Here is a 24,413-nt window from a genome sequence, read left to right as displayed (position 1 = left end):
AAGTAATCCAACAAATCACACACACCAAAAGGTAATGGGGAAACCACTTGAAGCAGATTTTCTGATTGATTATTCTTTCTAAAAAAAAAAATCCAAACTCTTTGACTGCAAGGATTAAAAGGACCTGGAGAAAAGCCAAACATTAGAAGACTGAGAACTAAGAGATCAAGAATGTTCTAGAGGGTGATACAATAACACATTTAAGTCCTAATACAATTCAGGTAATTCAGAATAGAGGTTTGGAGGAGAAGAGAAGATATTAGCCTGGTCAATTCTGGAATATCCATATGTGGTTTTATTTATAGAAATTTTATAGTAATTTATAGGACTAATTTTATTTATAGGAATTTATTTTATTATTTTTAGGATTTATAGGACTTCTTTTATTCCACACTGGCTCCTTCTATCCACTTCTGGATGGCTTTTCTCACTATTAGTTGATATGAGCTTTGAGAATGCAAAGTAATTAAAAAACAATTAAAACCGACATGATATAGAATAGATCAAAATCATAAATTGGGAAGGAAAATTTTAAAGTGTAGGAAAATTTCATCGTTTTTATTACAAAGATAAATATAAGTTTGTTTCATCTATTACTTCAGAAGCTCTACTCTATAGTCTCCCTCCAACAGCATAAATAATTGAGAGATGACCACACAGGAACAGGGTCTGAGCCATGAGGATGACTGACATTTATGTAGCACTTGAAAGCTTATCATTTGAAAGCCCTTTACATGCATTGGCACCTTTAGCATCACAGCAGGAAGCCAGTTAGACAGAAGATGCAGGTATTGATATCCTCATTTTTAGAAGAGTAAATTGAGGCTCAAAGAGTTTGAGGTGACTCAATCTTGGCAGTACAACTGGAGTCAGAGGAAGGATATGAAATCAAGTGTTTCAGACATTTTGAAAGTCTAATGGTTAAAAGACAAATCACCTATAGGCTCCTTATGACATCAGGATCATTATAAAAGAACACATTAGAATGTAAAAATGTTTTGGATAGTTGGTTCAATTTTATTTTTAGAATTGAAGAAAATCACTGGCGGGTACCCCAACATTGAAACTAGAAAATGTCTCTTTGCTTTGAATCCTCTGGGAGTTCGAGGCTCATTCAGAGACTGTATTTGGGTAAGGACTTCTTGAAGACAAAGAAGGTACAGGCCATAAAATGTTCTGACATTTTGATGGATCTGTGATCTTAGAAGATCTGTGGATTCCCTCTGACAGTGCAGACAGGCAACCATGGTATCTTCTTAACGTACATGACCCTTAGATCTATACGTTCCCATAAATCCTCCAAAATGGGCTTGCCCAATGTTCTGGCTTGGCTCTTTCCTCAATATCTCTTGATGTTGCATGGGTACCACTAGAGCATTTGGCCTGTTCATCAGTTATCTTGTGCTCTTGCCACTTGATTGGCTCTTCCTTCTCAGTCAGGCATCTTTCTGATGTGTCCTTCACCCCACTTCTCTTGAACATTTCTTCATTTATAATGTATTACAGTCTGCTCAAGGCTACCATGTATCTCTCCATTGCCCTTTGGGAGACTCTCAGCTTTAATTCTTTGGAGACAGAGGCATCTTATGATTTGTAGTCACATAGAATCACTGGAGGAATACTATCATTTATAAGAGGAACCTTTGTTTCTTTGGGAAGGTTGAGATTATTAAAAGGATAAGACTAGAGTCTGGACCTATGATTTCACTCATACAAGAAATTCTTGGCAGAGGAAATTTCCTCTATAAACATAAGTTGACATCTTGACTGTAATTTATAAAGTATCACAGAGTCCTGAGAGGCTAAATAATTTGCCCAGCATTACACAGTCAATTTGTGTCAGAGGTGGGTCTTCCTAGCTTGGAGGCCTGCTTTGTATGCTGAGGCAAATTGCAAGGCTAAGTGACTTGGCTGGAGTCAAACAACTAGGAAGTATTTGAGGCCAGATTTGAACTCAGCAAGATAAGTCTTTATGACTCCAGGCTTGGTGCTCTATCTACTGTACCTCCTGGCTGCCTATCCTCTACTTTTGTGTTATTCTGGGATTTCCCAAAAGCAATTCAATCTGTTGTCCTCTTAGGTCAATATATGTGATGTATCTGTCTGTCATATACATACTGATGGAACAGCTCTATCAGTTGTCCACCCAAATGAATGTCATTCTGGACAATAGAAATCTTTATGCACTTGATTTTCCCTATGTGCATGGTTCCACTGAACTCTTTACAGAATCACGAGGAATCTTCTTGAAGAGGTTATGCAAAGTATACTTAATTCAATGGGATCCACAAACGGGAACAGCTAGAGTACCTTATCATCTGGGGAATCCCTCTTCCATTTGGATTCTGTAGTAAACGTCCTCTGTTCATGACAGTGGTAGATACATGTAGTGAGTACTATCTCCCTATTTTATGCCTTGCTTGATACTAATAACCAATGGGTTATCAAACAAAGCTATTTCTGATGTTAGTTAGATATTTCAAGGAATCTTTTATGATTTTGATATATACCTGAAAGACTTTTTCTTTTTTAGGAGAGCCTTTAAGGTGGAGTTTTTCCATAGCAAATCAAATGCATTTTTATAATTAACAAGAAATAAACAGTAGATTCTGTATTCTTTGCAACTCTCAGTCAAATGTGTGACTATAAAAATGTTGTCTGTTATTGAATATCATTTAGGAAAGCCTGACTATTTGCTTCTATTTACTTCATCAAGGATTCCATTGGTGTACATATATTCTCCTAAAAACTTTGTACAGATGAGAAAAGAGGCAAATGGTTGAGGTGTTATTAATCTTCTCTTGATTACTTTTTTAGTTGATAGCAAAAAAAAGTTAGATTTTAACTTTTGCTATTCTCCCCTCTTTTAAATACTTTTAGAATCATTACCTAACAACCTCAAAATTATGTCATCTTCAGCACAGACCTCCTGTCTGTAAACTTGGTCTAGTCCAGCCATTCTTCTCATCTTTCTTTTCTTTTTTGCCATTTCATGAAGCACATCAGGGACTGTGAGGTTAGAGTCCAAATGTAGTGGCTCCACTGTAATTGATGGAGAAAAGGGTTTGTTATAAAAATCTTTACAGATCTTTTCTATATTTCATTTGTTTGTTGTTCTTCTTCCAGTCATCTCTCATTGTTGAGGAGGAACATGTGATAAATTTATTCTCATCAAGATTTTAGCAAATTTGATTTTCATTCCATTTCCTCTTGCTATTTTATGAAACCATACTGTTGATAATGTTTCACAATCCTCTCCGTAAATTGTTAAATGCATGTCTACTCTAATCTAGTGTTCTTGGCTGTAGTATCTCTGTTCAACAAGGAAATCAAGTTGGGTTCCTTCAACTTCCTCATTGTGGCAACTGATTACATTGGTTAAACTTGCTTAGGGAACATAATAGTGGTGTCAATGTCTTGTCTTTTATCCATTTCCCATTCTGAGGAAATAAACAGATAGTTTAAATAAGTCAGGTTGGAGTTGCCTCAAGTATATACATAGCTTCTCATTTTTATTCTTTGAGTTTGATATGGACTTTTATCTTTGTTTTAATAGGTTGGTACTTTAACTGTATAGATATCCATAATTTAGAAATGACTCCTATATTACTCTTAATATTTAAAAATGAATTTATGCTGGCATTTTTACATCCTAATAGTGCTATTACAATGCATTATAATGGCTTGCATGTGTCAGAGAAGGTTTGAAGAAGAGTTTTTTTGTTGTTTGGGTTTGGGGATTTTTGTTTTACTTTGTTTTGTTTTTTTTTTGGCAGAACCTGGATTTCCCGTTTTTAGTCCTGGTTCTACTAACAGCTCTATCACATTAAGCCTCCATTTCCTCATCTTACAAATGAGAAGGTAACACTAGATGATGTTGAAAGGTCCTCCTAATTGTTAGCATTCTGTGACTGTACAGACCCTATTTGTTCAGTATGCCTATGAAAATAAACATTTATTCTAAACACATTCATTCCTTCTGACCATATCAGGATTTGGTGATATTTCTCCTGGCTATTGCATAAATTTGTTTTCATTCAGAAATTCAATGCTAATCTCCATATTATAATATGCCTTTTCAATTTTTGAAGGAATGTTTTAAGATTCTATAAAAACATGTTTCTAGAGTCTACTAAGGAAGCCAAACATATCTTACAACCCCACAAAGCAAATACATTTGATAGACATCTTGTGTAGGAAGATACAGATAAAAGCAGAACTAAAAGAGATTATTTTTAAGACACTGTGAGTCAGATAGAGGGTCATAGGAATAAGAATCAAATGCAGTTTTGAATTTAACAGGCAGGTGGGTGTTGACAAAAATCACTGATACCTACTGTCCCATGCTCAGCAGACTGAATTCTAAACACTGAATTCTAATTCCAGCCATCCATTCTGTAGACAAAAACAATAATGCTTCTTTGTATTTTCAGATTTCTGAGCCAAACCTAATTTTTTCCTATTATGCAGGGACCTACTGGCCCTCTTAGATGACTGATACCCTTTCTTCACTCCCTTCTCTCCTGTTTTCTTCTTTAAAGCTATCTCTCTAAAGCATGGCAAAGAGTAAGAGATTTTAGTCTAAGGCAATATTCTTTAGAAAATGATTTCAGATAGCACCAGATCTCATACATGGTCAGAAATTGATACATTATGCTTTATAAGATGTGTGATATAGTCTATCACATTAAAAAAAATTAAAAAGAAAAGAGACATGCCCAGCGGTCTTCCACAGAGGAGAATATGTTATTATAGAGATGATGATACCACGTGCAAGGGTTAATCATTGCCTGACAATTGCAAGGTTGGATGAAAACATACTTTGGCTGAGGCTGTGAGTTTCCTTGATTAGAAGCTCTGTTTCCTGCTGGGACCTTCTCCAACACCAAGACATCTTGGTCATGTTCTTTAAGTCTTACTGTGTTCGCCTCAACATCCTAGAAATACAAATCACATTACATACCAATGCTGCCATTTATTTAGAAAATGACAAAAATAATTGAAACCCTTCAGACACTCAATTGGGCTTTGTGAGGATTCTCACTATAGAACCAGAAGGGACTTTAGATCCTATTCTAGTCCAATCTCTCATTTTACAGATGAGGAAACTGAGTCTCTGAGAAGTTAAATGATTTGCCAAAGGTCACACAAGTAGTAAATGGCAGTCAGGATTGGAACCTAAGGATTCTAATACCAGACAACATATTGACTCACTGGTTGATGTGCAATGATCTCACATTGAGAGAGTTGCTGATGTTGTTGTTTCCAGTCATGTCATGAATTCCCCATTTGGGGTTTTCTTGGCAAATGTACTGGAGTGTTTTGCCATTTCCTTCTCCAGCTCATTTTACAGATGAGGAAACTGAGTTGCCCAAAGTGAGCATACCAAGAGTTAAACTGATTTCTAAGGACTAACTAAAAACTCCCCTATCCCTACCCTCCTACTTTTCCTCCTCCCCCTCATTTCATGAGCAGCTATTAGCCCATAAATAAATTAGTTAGTAGCCAACTTGCTGATGAAGAGAGCATTTATGCTCATTTATTGGCAGTAGGCACTGTGTGTCACTGTGCCCAGCCTTCCAGAGTTTATGTTCCCTGGGATCACGTCCATGCAATGATGAGGCATTTCAATGGAGGAGGACTTTGGTGGAGACTCACATTCAATTAACTTGGTATGAATGATAAAGGAAAGGTAGCTCCCCAAAGTGCAAGGGCTCTTTACTTGGGATTCGTGAATTTGCTTTTGAAATATTTTGATCCCTGTATTTCACTTATTTGCTTCCTTTACCAGCCTTTGTATTTTATGCATTAAAATATTATCCTTAGGAGGGAGTCCTTTGGCTTCCCCAGACTGCCAGAGGGGTCCATGACAAAAAATGTCTGAGTTCCATAATAGTGAATAAAGTACCATGAACAAAGCCAGTCCTGCCTTTGTCACCTACTAGCCCCATGACCCTAGCAAAGTCTTTCCATGTCCCAGTGCTGTCTTGGTCCCTATCACTAACTGAGTTGCCTTTAACCTTTTCTACATTAAGAAAACACAAATGGCCTCCTTTAGTATTCTAGGAAAGACGATTAACCAATATTTAGCCAAAGATCTGGAACACAGTTGAAGTTTAGTAAGTATTTGTTGACTGACTGCAAAACAACTGCTTTTCAGAATATTGTTTTCAAATGCATTGCATAAAACACACAGGATTACAAAGGAAATTCATTTTTATTCAAATAGTTATCAAGCTATTTTTTAAGAAAACTTAAGTGACTGAATCTCAGGTTAAGAACTTCTGACTTAAATGAAGCAGAGCAGATTAATTCTGAGTTTGACAAGGGAAGGTAGGGAGATCAGGAAGGTCCTGGGTCTTGCACTGGAGGAAGTGAGGTAATGAGGGGAGAGAGAGGTAAGGATGGAGGCTGAATTACCTCATATCAGGTCCTTTCTAATTTGCATGAGAGGACAGGAGTTAGAAAACAGGGCTTTGAGATGCAGAAAAGGGATGGGGAAGGAAGGGTACCTAGCAAATGGGGAAAAGAGCATAAAGTACAGGGTTCAAAGAGTGGGCTTAGACCTTGGGCAAGTCATTTTACCTCTTAGTCTCAGTTTCCTCATATGTAAAATGGGAGTAGTAATACTCTGCAGGGCTGTTGTGAGGCTAAATTTAGATAACATTTGCAAAGCACTTTGTAAGCCTTAAAGTCCTATGTTAGTGCTAGCTATGATGACGATGGTGAGGATGATGATATTGTCGATAATGATGATGAGGATGATGAACTAAATGTAGGGGTGGGTGTACTGGCCTATTTAAGAAGTGGCACTCCAAGGGGGGAAAAGCATGTATGACACATTTTTAAGTTTCAGCTGCATTATTAACTTTTTTTCCATCTCTTTCTTAAGTCTTCTAGACAGCTAACTAAATAATAATCAAGCTCTGATTTGTAGACTTCGCTGATTGTGGAAATCTAAATGCCCACACTGAAAATTTAACCATCAGCTCTCTCTCATGACTGTTGAAATTGGTTCCAGTACACTCCTGACTATATGCTGCTGCTTCTCATTATGCGAAGATATCATTTCTTCCTTCTTTTTTGTTGCCCTCTCTTAGGATTAGAAATCTAGAATTGGAAGGAACCTTAGAAGTCTTTTATCTGTTGTGTGTGCGTGTGTGTGTATTGCAAAAGCAACTAAATACATAAATTTAATATTTTACAAAGGAATTTTGTTTATATTCACATGAATCAAATATCCTGCATTTGGCACCTTGTTTTACAGGTGAGGTAAGTTAACCAGAGAGGTTAAGTTACTTCCCCACCCTGAGCAGTAGTCTAAGTGACAAGAGACAGGATTTTAATCCTGACCACTTAAGGTTCAGTGATCTTTCCACGTACGCCATTCTACTTTATTTTTCTACATCTGCTCTTCTCTCTCTTTTTCAAAGTGTGATTGAATTTGTAATAATAGAGATTTATTCCCAGAGTATTAATTTACAAAGTATGAACATCCAGATTCAAAATATGCATGTATTTTGTGGGGAGAGAAGTTCCTAGTGACAATTCCCCACTCTCAGGAGCCTGCTCTTCACTCACCCTTAGGATTCGGTTGAAATCTTCTTTGTCCACTCTTAAGAAATGACAGTTATCTTCTCGTAAGACGATGGAGGCCGCTCGTGGTGCATCGTTGACCAGGGCTAACTTTCCGAAGTCATCTCCCTCATGTAGGGTGCACACCACTCCCTAAACACAACCGAAGATTCTAAAGCGACTGTTTGAGCAGGAAAGCTGCCCCCCACCTCACCCCCCAGAACCTCCCTAGTCTCTCTGGTGCTAAAACCACAAGAACACAGATGCATTTTACTGGACTCTACCTGTCTCGGGGTGCCAGAGGGAGGGTGTGTCATAAGAATTCAGTTTCATTTTCCTTCTACACTGTTTTAGATTAGCTTTCTCTAACAGATGAAACCACATTGAGTTATATTCACATGGTCTAGGACCTGCCTTAAGAAATTCACACACTATAATCAACAGGGAGGAGAGCACCAGAAAAGATAATACCATACAGCACTATGATAGAGTGGGATCATTTCTATAAGAGAGGCTATATTCTCTTTATTAAATCAGATAACAGTGTTGTTGCAAGCTCAATGCTAGTACTTTAGTGTTAATTCTTACAATTACAACAGCAAATGGAGCATATTAAGGTTTCAAAAAGGGGGAAAAATACCTTGCCATAAATGACTACATTCACTGATCCTTTTAGGATAATATACCAGGAGGTACCTTCTTCACCCTGGTTAAACACTGCAAGAAAAAGCAGAAAAGAAAGACAATACTTATAACAACAACAACAATAGTAATAGAAGCACATCGATCTAAATTGCAGCTTATCCAATTATAATTTTTAAAAAATCAACATGCTGACATTATACATTCATTCCAGGAGGAAAAACATCACTAGAAAACTTTAACCTATTCAAGTAGCTTAAAATAAATATTCCTGGACTAATCTCGTACTCTGGTACCTCTGGTGTGGAAGCAGTCGTAAATTCTCAAACATTACTCTAGGGATTTTTCCCCTTAGTAATTACTTATCTAGCATAAGGATGGGCAAATTATGGCACAAGGGCCAAATTCTGCTTCTGTCTGTTTTTGCACAGCTAGTGAGCTAAGAATGGTTTCTATGTTTTAAAATACAACAAATTTAGAAATGTAAAACTCTTTCTTAACTTGCAGGTCAGATTTGACCTTGGGATCATGGTTTGTTGATCCTTATTCTAGAGTCAGACTATAATACTAAGGTTCTGTCTGAGCTGGAAATGCTTCACGTATAGACAACGGAGGCTAGTATGACCATTGCACCTCCCTGTGTGGAGACTGGTCACCAGGTCATGTGAAGGTTATAAAGGTATGGTGGCATAGAAAGGTTGAAGTTGGCATTAGTTGAAAGGAATACCCATACTCATGAAACCATGGGTCCTTTACGTACTGAAGTATAAGACATAAAAACGGAACAGAAACATGCCTCTATTTGTTCTGCCTTTTATATATCTTTTCATCAATTTATCTATTGTTCATCTATTCATTAATTTATTTTTATTAAATGTCAGTTTACCAGTAATCCTTCATTTTCCAACTGGATGCTAGCTTCCATAAAGCAGAAAAAATCAGTAGACTTCCAAAGAGTTTTTAAAAAAAAATTTATAGTTTGTGAAAGAAATGTAAAAAACATATTATGGAATCACTAATAAAAAGAGGTAACATTTGTAGCTCTTGCTATGTGCCAGGCATTTAGCAATTATTATCTCATTCTAACTTCACAACCCTGGGAGGTAAATGCTATTTTTATTCCCATTTTATAGATGAGGAAACCGAGGCATACAGAGAATCAGTGACTTGTGCAGAGTCATAGAGCTAGTATATGTCCCAGACTAGATCTGAGTTCAGTTTTTTCCTGACTCCACTGGCACTGGATTTAGACTGAAAGGATTTGGGTTCAAAGCCTGATTGCAGCTGTGTGAAACTGAGAAAATCACTTAACATCTTTAGGCCTCAGTTTCCTCACTTGGAAAGTAAGAAGTTTGGATTAGATTATCTCTAAGCACTTGATAAATTTCAGCTCTTATGACTCAAAAGCTTATATTTATACAGGGTATCCTAAGTGTCTTAAACTTGACAGCCCTAAGACTTTCGGGACACTCGATCTAACACTTGGAGGCTTGTAATGTGCATTCATTCCTCCCAACCACCCCGTGAAGTCAGTGATATGATTATTACCCCTACTTTACAGACAAGGCAACTGTGACACAGAGAGCTTAAAGAGAGCTGGAATTGTGTGGAAGAGGCGAGGGTTTTGCCCATCGTTTCAACTGGAGAACCATGGAGTCACAAAAATATTAGAATGAGAAAGGAGTTTATGCTCTCAAAAACATTATTCTGAGAAGTGGTCTTTAGCCTTCCTCAGACTGGCTAGGGGTCCTTCACATAAAAATAAATGGGAAAAAAGGTTAATAATCTTTTCTATTGTGGATAAAATTCCAAGCTCAAAACCAGGACAACCTGGGTAAAAGTCCCACCTGTGACACATATTAGCTGTGTGACCCTAGCAAGTCCCTTAACCTCTCAGTGCTATAGACCATCTATTCCAACTGAGGGATTTTGTAGATGAAGAATAAGAACCTCAGAGAGTTAGAATGACCAGAGACCAAGGTTACAATAGCTAGTTATTGGCAGATGTAGGCAAGGAGAGCTAGTTTAGAGCCCTCCTCTAAAAGAATCATGGGGCAGGTATGTGGCACAGTGGATAGAGAACCAGGTCTGAAGACAGGAAGACCTGAGTTCAAATCCTACCTCAGACATGTACTAGCTGTGTGACCCTAGGCAAGTCACTTAACCTTGTTTGCCTTAGTTTCCTCATTTGTAAAATGAGCTAGAGAAGGAAATGGCAAACCACTCCAGGACCTTTGCTTAAAAAAAACAAACAAACCAATGGGGTCACAAAGAGTTTTATGCACCTGAACAGCAACACCAATAAAAGAATCATAGAGGTTACTGGACCAGCCCCGCCCGGCCCCCCCCCCGGCCATGCTCTAGGCATTGTTCACAGTTTCTGTAGCCAATCTGAATAGGGCATAACAGTACTTATGGGCCAAATGTTAGAATCTTAATGACTGGTAGAAATCATTCAAGCTAAGAGCCAGAAATAGAAAAGCTTCATGTACCATCCCTCCCTTCTCCCCCAAATGGCTACTAGACTCCACAAATAGCTTCTCAGGGTGTGTGCTTTTAAGAATCTCTAACTAGTCAGCACCTTCAGCCAGGGGGCCTCACTTACATACGGTCCCTCCTTTGGCATGGGACTCAAAGATGAGAACCCCAGCTAACTCTCGTTTCACCTAAAAGAAACAGAGGAGAAAGTTCAGAAAAGACAAAGCTTCTTTAAATTATATTTGCTTTTTTGTGCTTTCTTGGTCCACAGACTTTCTCACCCTATGCATGCTTCTTCAGGGAGAATTTTCCTTTCCTTTCTTAAAGATCCTACAACAGCTAATTTAAAAACCAATAAACTAGCATTTATCAAATACTTACTCTGTGTCAAGAACTGTGCTGAATTCTGGAAATACAAATACAAGTAGAAAGTCTCTGCTCTCATGGAGCTTATACTCTTTAAAAAACCAAGCTTTTGAACACTTTGGTCTTTACCACATTATATTTGCTCCCTTGAGGCATGATTTTTAGTGTTCAATTTATACTTCTCCAGTTTATTACTCTATATTTACTTATAATTATTCTGCATATACTTATATATGTATTCGTGGTTTTGACCATCAGAATGTAAGATGTATTCCTTGAGAATAATGATTACGTCATTATTTTTATATCCTTAGCACCTAGTCTGGTGCCTTTCACAAAGTAGGCACTTAATAAATGCAAGCTTGTTCATTTATTGATGATTCTTTGTATTGGCGCACATGGCTTTTATAAAGGACATAGTAACAGTAGTACCAATGAAATATTAATATTATGAGAAGAAAATCCTGGGTAGCAAATGTCTCCTACATTTCTCCTGACTCAAAAGTGTTACCAAATTGAAAAGACAACTTACTGTTGTGGAAAGATGTGATAAGGCCTTAATGTGAAGTAGTTCTTCATAGATAATCTCTAGATCATCCACAGTCCTCTGGCCAGGCCTACAAGGGAAGTGATGAAGGGAAAGAACACATTAAAAAAAAAATCTGAGTTTGCTCAAATATGCTGTTTATGGAAATAGATTTACAAGCCAGTAAAGTGGGTGGGAATGTCTTCTCATTAAATTGACATCAACAGAAGGCAGGATTTATGCCATTACAATTCCTAAAGGAACTGTTGAAGTAAATATGCTTGTTGGTGGAAGGAAATGAAATAAATCAAATGAAAAAGAAAAAAAATACAGCCTCTTCTCTTCCTTTGACTTAAAAAAGAAAACACCCAGGACCATAGAATCATAGATTTCATGCTGGAGGTGACCTGAGAGGCCTTCAGAGGAAGGAAACTGAGGCACTTCGAGGTGAGACAACTTGCCCAGGGTTACACAGCTAATAAGTGTCTGAGAAGTGGGATTTGAACTCAGGTCTTCTTGACTCCATACTCAGGATACAGCATGGAAAGACACCTTCCACATGACATTGCTGGTTACTTCAGGACATAGAGATTATTTCTTTATCCATAAAAACTTGAAATAGCAAAAAGATAATAGAGATAATTAATTCTATGTGTATTTGTTCAACCCTAAGTCCTTGGGATCCTTTGCTACTCCTTTAGTATGGGGTAATAATAAAAATAATGATGATCATTATTTGATTTAAGGGATCAAAATGATTCTAAAACCCCCAATATTTCTGTTCACTTATGAGCAGGGGCCATCTAGAATTATTCAGAGGGGAGAAGAAAGGAGCATGAAGGAGATTCCAGGAAAAATGAACAAGGAATATTAAATACTGATCTGAGAAAGAAGTTATACCAAATTCAGAGACAGAAAAAGAGATGCGCACTGAAGTGAAAAGAAAATAAGTTTAATAATAATAACATTAACTATACTAGCAATCACATAGCATTTTAAGGTTTGTGAAATACTTCACAAATATTATCTCACTCTATCTTCATGATAACCCTGAGTGGTAAGTGCTATTACTATCCCATTTTATAGATGAAGAAACTGACTTGCCCAACGTTAGTAGGGGTCAGATTTGAAGTCAGGTCTTCCTGACTCCAGGTCCAATGATCTCCCCACTAGATCACCCATAAAAATCAGAAGGTGATAAGATTATATTTGTTCAGGTACTTAGTTAAACAGCTCAACAATCTGTGCATCAGCAAGTGCTTTTTTGTGGTAAGAAAAGAAATGCTCATCAACTTTGGAATGGTTGAACAAACAAGCTATTTGTAGGACAAATGGAAAATAATAAACAGAGCAAAGATATTAACAGAAAGGGAGAAGGAAAAGAGAAAGGATGGTCTCTTATGAATTTCAGAGAACTAGATATTGTATGGCATTCTATTTTCTGTGTGATGGGAAATATCAATCACTATTTTCTGAGTGATGATAATGAATATAACGGCATACTACAGAGCTATAAGAAATGATGAACATAAAGAAACACAAGAAGACTAATATGAATTGATGCAAAGTGAAGTGAGAAGAACCAGAGAAACAACATGGTTTCTAGAGTCAGAATAAATGCAATGATTAACATTGAATTGAAAGACCAGATTACTATAAATGTCAAACATGAAAAAGACTCTGATGCTGTACCACTTGGTTTAGTCTGACTGCTGCTGTAATAGAAAAAGCATAAAGCATAAAGATAGTTTTTAAAACCTTTATATGTAATGTAAAAAGCATAAAGATGGTTTTAAAAACCTTTATATGACTAAAGGTGAATCAAAATAGAAACTATAATAGAAAATAGGGTTGATACATTTTAATATATATTTTTATGGGCATGGTGACAGATAGAGAATCATATAGTCAAGAGTACACTTTAGATCTCATTTTTTTCAATGATTTCAATGCAAACCAAAAACTATAGTACTGAAATCCAGCTAGATTTGCATTTCCTAGTTCATTCTCCATCAGGTGATCAAAAATAAACCACTGGATAGGAAATATCCACATTTAGGCCCTGCCAAGGATCATCAATGACAGACATAATCACATGCCAATCTCATGTGACATGGTGGGACCTAGAAGGTACAGGCCCCATATGGGGATATACCTATAGGACAAGACTCAAGAGCTAGGTCTCCAATGCAGCCAGGGCCTTCTTAGTAGGGAGCCTAATCTACTACTTGACTTACACATGGGGATTTTGGAAGTAGGACCCTTAAGGATTTAAAAGTCAATTGAGTCACCTTTATCCATCCCCCCCACTTTAAAGGCAGTTAATGTGAAAGATTCAAGGTAGGTTTAATAGGATTATGGTTCTTCAATACAAGGAGCAACCCTGCTGCTCCCCTGCTCTGCACTAGCTGCAAATACCAAGGTAACCAGGATAGAAAGCTAAGAGTGAAAGCAGCAACCAAGCCTCATTCACACCTCTGTGGGGTATAATGTCATGGAAGGAGGAAGGAATTAAACTGGGGGAAGGAAGGGCCAGAATTAAATCTCTAAAAGTAAAGAAGATAATTCAGGTTATGGGATTTCTGGCCTGTGTCTTTCTGAAGTTTAGCAGGAAGGCTCCTTATAATGTGTGTGTGTGTGTGTGTGTGTGTGTGTGCGTGTGTGTGTGTGTGTGTGCGCGTGTGTGTGTGTGTGTGTGTGTGAAAGTGAAGTGGACATACAGATGCACTCTTAAGGTTTCAAAGATGCACTGTCCTTCAAAATGGGTGTAGGCTACTGAACTAGTAACAAAGAATATGCATGCTCAATTATTTTACCAGTAATAGAAACAATAATGGCAGTTAATAATTATATAGCATTTTGAGGTTTGCAATATACATATATATATATATACACACACATGTTATTTTATTGAACCCTTACAATAATGTTATGAGATAGGTGCTATTATTCTCCCCACTTTTACAGATGATGAAACTGAGGCTGTGAAATTACTTGCCCAGGGTTACACAGCTAAGTATCAGAGGCAGGATTTGAACTTAGGTCTTCCTGACTCTAAGTCCAAAATTCTATCTACTATGGTACCTAATGGTCAACTGCTTTAGACACCTTTGTAACCAATCCCCTTTGTGACAAATAGCATGTGTTCTTGAGAAAGTGGCTGAAGTTAGGGGTATACATAGAATATTGCCCTGGGATATGGTGAAGCTAGCAGGCCCCAAACCTGGGACCTAGATCATCATTAGCTCCATGTGCTAAATAAAAGTGTATAACTTAATACAATACAATAATAACAATAAGTATACAAATAGTATAATATAAGATATAAAGAAGCTGAGGACTCAGTGGATAGAGCATTGGGCCTGAAGCTAGGGAGACCTGAGTTCAAATTCAGCTACAGACACTTCCCTGTCTCTTAACCTCTGAGTGCCTGACAAAACAGATCCTTTAGATCCACTGGTGAAAGAAATAGCAAACCACTCCAGTATCTTTGCCAAGCAAACCCCAAATAGAGTCACAAAGGTCAGATATGGATGGAACAAACAAACAACAACAACAGAAAATATTATAGGATAACGTTGTGGAGTTACAAAGCAAAGGGGGAAAGGATAATCAAGGAAGGTTTGCTAGAAGAAGTGGCACTTGAACTGGGCTTTAAAGGTAGGCAAAATGGGGCCAGAGGCTATTCTAGGCACTGAGGATGCTGTGAAAAAATATTACAGAGGTGTATAAGTACAAGTCTGTATTTGAGGGGCAGAAGATTTAGTCCAGCTTTGTTGCAATATAAAATGTGTAGAGGCCAAGGGGTAACTGATTGTGGAAGACCCTAAGCGTCAGGCTATACACTTCATAGTTTATCTGAAAGGCAACAGTTGAGCAGTGGTAAAATGACAAGATATATGCATAAGAAAATTGATTTCAGCAGTGCTATGAAGGATAGATTGGAAGGAGAAGATAGGAGTGAGACAATCTGTGTGGAGATTACTTTGAAAGTCCAGGTAGGTGATGATAAGGACTTGTAGGCAAGAAAAAAATAGAGGCAAATGAGGGGAAAAAATGATGCTACAGAGGTAATTAACAGAAGAGATATGAGAGGTGAGTGAGAAGAAAGAGTCAAGATTTAGTTCAAGAGGACAGGAGACTGAGTGAATTGTGGAGCCATAGACACAATAGATAAAACCAATAAAGTTAGAAAGAGAAACAAGTTTAGGAGGCAAGATCATGAGCTCCATTTTGAGTTGGATATGCTGAAGAGACATTTAGGTAAAGATACAGTGTTGGCACACCTGGAGATACGAGTCTGGATCTCTGAAGAGAGACCAGGGCTCAGAACAGAGTTTGGCAGAACTGAATCCTGGAAAGTCTGGAAGTAGAGATTCATAAAAGGGGAAGCATTAAAGGAAACTAAACAGTCAATAGAGAAAATAGGGTCAAGGATAGATTTATGGAATAGTCACAAAAAAGAGATCAGGGAAGGGATAAGGACGCAAAAAATAGTAGTCAAAGAGATAGGAGGCAAACCAAGAAAATTTCTGATGCTCTTAGAGAATATCTAAAAGGGCAGAATGGACAATTTTTAAAAGCTGCAGAAAGGTCAAGGACAAGAAGGGCTGACCACAAGCCCTGAGGTTTTGCAACTAAGGTAAATGACTTGCCAAAGTCACACAGCTAACCAGCAACAGAACCAGGACTAGAGCCCCAGATCTCCCACCACCTGTTCCATATGGTAAACAGTGCTGCAGAGAAGGGCTCTTTACCTAAAGCTACTGCCATATCCTGGAAGACTGTCCAGTGTCACTATTTTGATGAGTTGTTTACTTCAAATTCTCAAAAGGATACTCTTGAGTAATTTATATTGGTCCAATTGCTCAGTTACTTTGACACATTATTTTCTCTGTGGTCAGAGACAGATGGGAGAAAGCATAATGACATAGAAAGAAACTTGGTTTTGGATTCAGAAGAAACAAAGGAGAAATAGAAGAATTTTTCTTTCTTTTTTTTTCGGAGAATGGCACATGACATTCATAGTATAACCAATCAATAATCATTTAGTAAGTGACTATGTGCCAAGCAATGTGCCAAGGGCTGCAGACATGGAAACCAAAAAGTGAAACAGTCCCTACTCTAGTCTAAGAGCTTACATTCTGTTAGAGGAGATGATACATAGATTAGATAGATAGATAGATAGATAGATAGATAGATAGATAGACAGATAGATAGACAGAAAAATAGAACATAGACATATCCAGAATAAACATGTAAAAACATACATATGTGAATAAAACAGTAGTTTGAGCAGGATGGCACTAGCATGTGGGGGCATCAGGAAAAATTTTGTGGAGAAGAAGGTATTTAAGTAGCATCTTGAAAATATTGATGGATTCTCTAAGAATGTGTAAAAAGCACACTGGCCTCAGCTTCAGGAGCCTCTTGTTCAAATTCTTGATGTATAGAAGCTGTTTGTCCTGGAACATATTAATTGACCTCACTAAGCAAAACACTTGTACTATCTGCTTCACAGAGTGGTTGGGAGAAAATCTCCTGCTAAATATTAAATCACCAGAGAAATGGGAGATATTGTCTCAACGCCTGGCACAAAGTAAGTATTTATTAAATGTTTGTTGAACTGAAAGTTCCTTGATTCCAACCTTTACTTAATGCAGCTGCCACCAAGTGATTTTCCTGAAGAGTAGGTCTGACTGTCGCAATCTCCATTTTCCCATACTCTAGTATCTTTCTATTGCCTCTATGAGCAAATAAAAACTTTGATGTTTAAGTCCCTTCCTACATTTCCAGTCCTTTTATACATCATTTCCCTCTTCATCCTCTGAGATTCAGCCACCCTGGCCTTCTCACTGTTCCACACATCCAGCTTCTTTGCCTTTGCTCAGACTGTCCCCCAGGCCTGGAATGCTCGCCTTCCTCACCACTGCCCTTTGAAACCTATAGTTTCCTTTAAGATTCAGTTTAAGTGTTACCTTCTGTATCAAGTCTTTCTTGATCCCCTCAGCTACAGATGCAATCCTTTCTGAAATGAACTTATATTCCTTTTGGTACTTATCTATGTAAATGTGTATGTGTGTGAGCTTTAGTCCACACTCCCACCTCCCACACTGAAATATAAACACCTTGAGGACAGGAACTATGTTATGTTTGTTTTTATGTCTCCATTACCTAGAACAGTGCCTAGCATATTTTGTTTCCAGTACTTTGCACAGTGCCATCTCATTTTAAAGATGAGGAAACTGAGGCAAACAAAGTTAGGTGACTTGCCCAGGGTCATACAGCTAGTAAGTGTCTAAGGCCACATGCAAACTCAGGTCTTCTAGACTTCAGGTCTAGCGCTCCACTGACTGCACCACCTAGATATCCAAATGCTTAATAAATGCTTGCTAAATGATTTATGGATTGCTTGCATCAGTTATCTTACTGTATTAATAAATCTTACTCCTAAACAAAAACCACTATAACTTTCAATTATTCATCATTTTTAAATCTCTCCTCTCACTGAAATGTGGGCGTACCTCTGAAACTATCATGAAAAAAGAAAGCTATTATCTATAATTTTTAAAATTCCATGTTTAAGGAAAATGGGCCCTATTTGAAGTTGGAAATATAACCTGACATTTCTTTGTCATCAGAGTGGGTTTTTAAAAGTTGCACAGTAAGGTCTGTGGATTGCGCAGACCCCTCCGAATCTTTTTTTTTTTTGTCTTTCTGCTTCCTGTCTTTTAGTTATGAGAGGTCTAGTCAGGGCTGGTACAACATGAAAGAAGAAAGAAAAGTGGTAAAATTAAACCTACTTTTGGGAATATATTAAAAATATATATATATATATATATATATATATATATATACATATATTTAAAACCCTCTTAAGCACAGGATGCTTTAAATTTGTTGTAATCATTCCCTGAAGTACTCATGTAAAAGTCTATTACAATAAAATGTTTTATCCAAAAGATTTGGAAAGGACATCTGCTTATTAGAGGGAGTGGAAGTGGAAAGCAGAAAAGGCAGAAAGGAGGAGAAAAGAGGACTTGGAACTGTGAATACTGGAGGGAGCAAGTCTTCCCTGGCACAAGGGTGAATGCATGTGAAATTCCATCCAGATTTAAGAGAGATGGGGGCCAGTAAGTGTTTTTAAGATCAGAATGGACTTTATAGACAGTCCCAGGTAGAGTGTAGCCCATAGATACCCTTCACAACTTTCCAGAGTAACTCTTGATCCATGAATGAACAGAATTCAGTCCCCTTTGTGGTGACTTTTGGGGGTAACTGGTCAAATGCTGATGTTTTTCTGGCAGATGAAGCAATACCCTATCCACTACACCACCTCACTGCCTAAATAACCACAGGGAGGATGCATCATACCAGGACTGTAGCTAGTCTGGGTAGGTGTAAAAAAGGAATTAGAATAAAATATCAGCAAAACAACATTTAGGGGACATAATTCATCATATTTGTAATTGCTTATTGAGCAAGATTATTCTACTATGTTCCTATATCACAGTTTGTTTAGTCTTTAATCAGCTGATCGAATACACTTTCTTCCCAATTCTTTGAGGCTGCAAAAAAAAAAAAAAGAGAGAAATGCTGCTAGGTTCAAATTACCTCAGAGCTTTTTTTTTTCTGGGTCTCTCCTTTGTCCCTATAATAATTTATCTTCTATCATGCTTATTTATGGTTACCATACTGCCCACCCCCTACTCCCATCATATTCCATGCTCTGACATATTCCATTCTTTGACTCATTTCATCTCTATATACTCAACACCTCACATGGTACCTTCCACATTTTAGATGTTTATGTTCACTGCTGAATTGAGTAGTCTCCGATATCGGGTTTTATTTACCCCATTGGTTTGTAGCGAGGAGACGCATCATACAGGAGAAAGAAAGATCTCAGTTCTGTCACCGAGGCTGCATGGAGTGCATAATCATCCGCAAACGGAAAATCATGCACCAGCACTCTCTTCACTTTGAGTGCCACAGTAGATAGAGCATTGAACTTAGGCAAGTCTAGTTTCTGGTCCCAGTTTTCTCATCTATAAAATAAGAGGTAATGACTAGGTGATCTCTTAAGGCCCTTTTAGATTTAAACTTATGATACTGTGGAGTAGCATGGGGACTAAAGTATTGTGGATGAGATATACATCTACAAATAGGAGATATTGATTTTATCTTGCTGTGGGCTTATGGTTACCCTATACTGGAGAGGATACTGTGTCTCTTGGGGAATGGGCATGCCTAGGATTATTCTGGAAGGAGACTAATCACTACTACCCAGGATATGACATACCAACTGTTAGACTTGTTCTGGTTCTCTGGGAACTTTGCACCTGTTTGTAACAGGAGTATTACCAGGGAACATGCATCATCATCCAGTCATTCCTAACACATGTGGGAATGGCTCTAATTATACCTAAATGGTCCCTGAACCTGCTTATTTGTGATGGGACACATGTAATGAATGACCAAGGTCTACTCAACGCACTAGTGGAGCACCATTGCCACATAGAGTAGTTAAATGAATTTGGCAGTCATTTTCAGTTATATCGAACTCTTCATGACCTTCCTTGGGGTTTTCTTGGCAAAAATACTGCGAGGGTTTGCCATTTCCTTCTCTAGCTCATTTTACAGATGAGGACACTGAGACAAACAGGATTAAGTGACTTATCAAGGGTCACACAACTAGTAAGTGTCTGGGGATGGATTTGAACTCAGGAAGAGGAGTCTTCCTTATGCCAGACCCAATGCTCTATCCACTTCACTACCTACGAAAGCTAATAACAATCCTTGAGTGGTCTCAGAACCTGCTTATTTGTGATGTGACATGTGATAAAGGTATCAAGGCCTACTAAACACACTAGTGGGGACAGGGACACTATTGCCACACAGAGTAAATAAGTAAATTTGGGAATACAGGATACTTAAAGCCCAGCTTTTATCATGTAGCTATATTAAGAAACTTCAATAGCTCTCCATTGCAGAAGAGATCAAATTTGAAATCCCTAGTATCAAAATTAAGGTGCTGGAACACTCTATCCTAATCCCGCCACTATTGTCTCTAATTATTGACATTCAGCCCACACTTAAGCCAAACTTGTCATCTCTGACCACACCCAGTGATACATTCTGTTTCAAACGTCTTTCCAACAGAAACTATATTCTATAGCTTTGTATACAGAGGATTTAGTAGGCTTAAGATTTAGGCTAAGTTGTTTTACGTCTGACAACTTTTTAGTAAAAGTGTCCATTCTATATATCCTGTCAAGTGATTACAGTATAATATACCCAAGATAAATGCAAGGCATGATGAAAAAATGAGATCCTAAAACAAACTGGGTAAGCAAAGGAGAGATGTCCAAATGTGGAAGAAAGATAAAAGCTGTACACGGAGTGATCAGTTGAAGAGGAAACAGGTGGGGAAGGTGTTTGAGCTACAAAGAGCTCACCCATTCATCTTGGGATCCAAGAAACTTACAAAATGCGAAGCTAGGATCTAAAGCATAGTTAGTTCAATCATGAAACCAGAGTATTCAAAATATCTTCAGAAAGAAAGATCTTCTTGGCTATATTATGGCAAATGTTTTAATGTGATCAGAGAGGCTACGATTTAAAGGTATGAAGAAGTTTGCTTCTTTCTATGTCCAGCTTAACAAACTGCAAAGGCAGGCATTCATGAGAGAGACTTGGGGCAGAGAAAGGGGGTCTTGACTCCTGGCCAGCTGTAGCACCAATTCAGCTGGATGCTGAAGCTTGCTATAAGTCACGGGGACAGGATCAGACAAAGCATCAGGGGGATTGACCAACCTCTGCCCACCAAAGGAAATCAAACACTCTGGCTCTTCTTTGTTTGAGGGTGGTGCCCATTATTTAACACCCAGGTATAAAAGCCAGACTCAGCGATGCTATAGGCACAGGGAGAAAGAAACAAGCTGCCACAAGGCCAGTAACTGGGCACTGAAGACTAACTCTCCCATGGACCTGTGCTGTCATGCCCTCTAGTGTTTTAGAAAATGTTCACCCCTCTCTACTTTCCACTGATCAGATCCAGGTACTTTTCTTGATCTACCTTCCCCCCAAGAGCATCAAGTAATATTTTAAGCAGTGTGTCCTCCTACCATAATCACTGAACAAAGTAATAACTTTAAAAGATAGTTTCTCCTGGCAAACACCAGCATTAACCCTCTTTCATACTTTATGGAGAACTGAGGGGGCAGGTGTGAAAGCACTGAGAAGCTATGCAGAACACACATTCTGCAAATCAGCACCAGCTCGTTCAAAAGGTAATGAAAGGGTCCCAAGGACTGAAAGCAATTTGGCTTTCAAGAGTAAAGGGAACACTCTGCCCTGAACAGGAGGAGATAACTCCCATGTACCTTCATAAGAGCAACCTACGAGGTTTGGACAAGTGAATAGACTCTCAAGCTACTCTCTGAGTGGCAGCCCATGGATGTAGCTGGTCTTTACTTGTCCTTCTCCAGATGTCACAGGGAGAGATATTAGGCATCCCTGCTTCTTTACAAACCTGCATGGTGCCCCATTGAAGTGGATTTGTCAGATCCTGCTGTGGGAAGGCCTAGTTTCCGCAGGGGATGCATTCTGGCGGCAATGTCTAGTTACAGACAGGATAATAAATGGGGATGGATGGAGAAGCAGTTTATACATTAAAGGCTGGGAGGGCTCAGGTGATATTGGAAGCTCCTGGTAAATACAGCTTTATCAAGGAATTTATCAAGGTCAGAGACAGAGATCCTCAGTTGTTGGAACGTGGCTGAAATGTGGGATTTAGCCAGCCTCTAAGTGGCAGAATGGTATTGGTAAACATTATCATTCTTTCTCTCTGTGCTCTGCCCCTCACCCCATTTGGGGCCTTACCTAATGAACTCTGTAGGGGAAAAGGCTGCCTGCCCAGGTCCTGCAGAGCAACCCTCTGGTATTCTTGTTTCCATGGGTACAGAGGATAAGATGCACATCCAAAGAAGTAATTTGTATAAATATCTGACAAGACCAGAGTGGGCCCTCCGCAAAGGCTACAACTTACACAATGGTCACCTGTGAACAAGTCTGGCATTTTGAGAATCATGGACTGAAGTGACTCATGCTGATTTCCATGATGGATTTGCCCTTTACTGAATCACTTGCTTTTCCCTTTTCTAATTCCAGATTTTCTCCTCAGACTAGAAGAGCATTTCTTTGCTCCTTGTATTTAAATCTTCCTTTTTCAACTTCTTTTGAGGGGAATATGAGCATGCCAACACAGCAAATATTCTTCTACCCTTCTTTCCTTGTTCCCCTTCACATTTGCTCTGTCTCATCATTCTAACCATCCTCCATTCCTCCATTTGAAGTTCATGATCAGGTATAAACTTGATAAAGCAAAACAGATTCCTTTAAAAGGAAAGGAGAGTGAAGGGGGTATTCCAAGGATCTGGTAATCTGAGGCTTTTAAAAGGTCATTTCTCAATCCTACACAGCATACTTGTCTGTTCTCAGCCTGTCCCTTAGCTGTCTTAGCTCAGAAAAGCATACTTGCTTTTATCAGGTACAATAAGGCATCTCACCTAGAATGCTTTGCTCATAAAAGGTTCCTAAATGTTTGCTGAGTTGAATGGAATGGAACAGAATAATGAGCCGAATCCAATGGCCTGGCAGAGTCATAGGCTGCTGGGCTGTTGGAAAAGCTTATACATTCCTTCTTTATAGACTGGAAAACACAGAATATACAAATTTGTAGCTAATGGCAGAAAATTTATGGGATTACATTGTCACATCTAGGCATTAGTATTTGGGCTGCTCAGTTCAGGCCCTTTGAGTTCTGGGTGTTTGTGGGTTAGGGTTTCCCAGAGTATTTCTTTTAATTTACGTGTCTGACAACTTTTTAGTAAATGTCAATTCTATACATCCTCCTTTGAAGCGAAATACTAAGCATAAGCTTGAAAGGTAAAACAGACTTTTCTTTAAAATAACCAGAAAGACTGCTAGATGGAGAGTCAGGAGGCCAGCTTCTAATCTTAATAATTAGGAAAATAACTTCTTTCTTCCTCAGTTTCATCACATATAAATGAAAGGAGTGAACTAGATGACTTATAGAGTCCCTTCCAGTTCCAAAACAATAAGTTTCATGATTCTGAGACTAAATGTTAGACTGGGAAAAGGAAACTGGGTTCTAGCCAAGACAGTGTCATCGTATCCTTACATGATCCCAGATGGGTCAGCGTAACTATACATGTGTGACCTGGTACACCCAAAATACTCTGAGGAGGTACTTTGTAGATGTAATGGATCCTTGTTATTTTTCTTTTGCTAATAATAGTAATCTTTCAAATATTTACTATGTACCTACTGTTGGCAAGTCACTGTTTCAGGATCTGAGGGAGGCATAAAGTTTAAATAAAATACAGTCCCTGCTGTCATGGAGTTTATAGCCTAGAGGGAGGATGAGACAGAAACAAAGATAACTGGAAGATTTGTTATTACATAAGTACATGGAAGAAATGCACAACAAAATCTATGTGATAGGGAAAGTAATTGTTAATAGAAGAATCAAGGAATGTTTTATGGCAGAGGAAGTATTTGAATTGGGCTCTAAAGGATGGGCAGAAATTCATCATGTGAAGAAAGAGGAGGAAGACCTTCTAGGCATAGTGAACAACATGGGGAAAGCATGAAAGTTCAGGATGTGTGTGGAAGCAATTCAGTTTAGTAGGACCATGGAGAGGAGAATAATATGAAAGAAGCTTGGAAAGGTAGGATGGTACCAGAGTGTGGAGGCCGCTAGATATCAGGAAAAGAATTCCCAATGTCATTATTAAGCATC

At 38.3% G+C, this 24,413-nt stretch overlaps 1 protein-coding gene across 9 annotated transcripts in view; it reads right to left on the bottom strand.

Annotated features, from left to right (window-relative positions):
* RAPGEF4 (Rap guanine nucleotide exchange factor 4) overlaps positions 1 to 24,413 on the bottom strand; it is a 356,019-nt gene that overhangs the window by 71,597 nt on the left and 260,009 nt on the right. For all 9 annotated transcript variants that reach the window (XM_072612340.1, XM_072612339.1, XM_072612342.1 and 6 more), the window contains 5 exons: positions 11,594 to 11,678; positions 10,823 to 10,883; positions 8,216 to 8,292; positions 7,582 to 7,728; positions 4,822 to 4,937 (listed from right to left, as the gene is read on the bottom strand). In XM_072612340.1, coding sequence (XP_072468441.1) covers positions 4,822 to 4,937; positions 7,582 to 7,728; positions 8,216 to 8,292; positions 10,823 to 10,883; positions 11,594 to 11,678 — 486 coding nt within the window. The remainder of the gene's footprint in view (positions 1 to 4,821; positions 4,938 to 7,581; positions 7,729 to 8,215; positions 8,293 to 10,822; positions 10,884 to 11,593; positions 11,679 to 24,413) is intronic.

The sequence above is a fragment of the Notamacropus eugenii genome, chromosome 5, assembly GCF_028372415.1.
Source record: "Notamacropus eugenii isolate mMacEug1 chromosome 5, mMacEug1.pri_v2, whole genome shotgun sequence".
Taxonomy (NCBI): Eukaryota; Metazoa; Chordata; class Mammalia; order Diprotodontia; family Macropodidae; genus Notamacropus; species Notamacropus eugenii.
The sequence above is the reverse complement of the archived record's forward strand: the minus strand, read 5'-3'. Positions and strand labels throughout refer to the sequence as shown.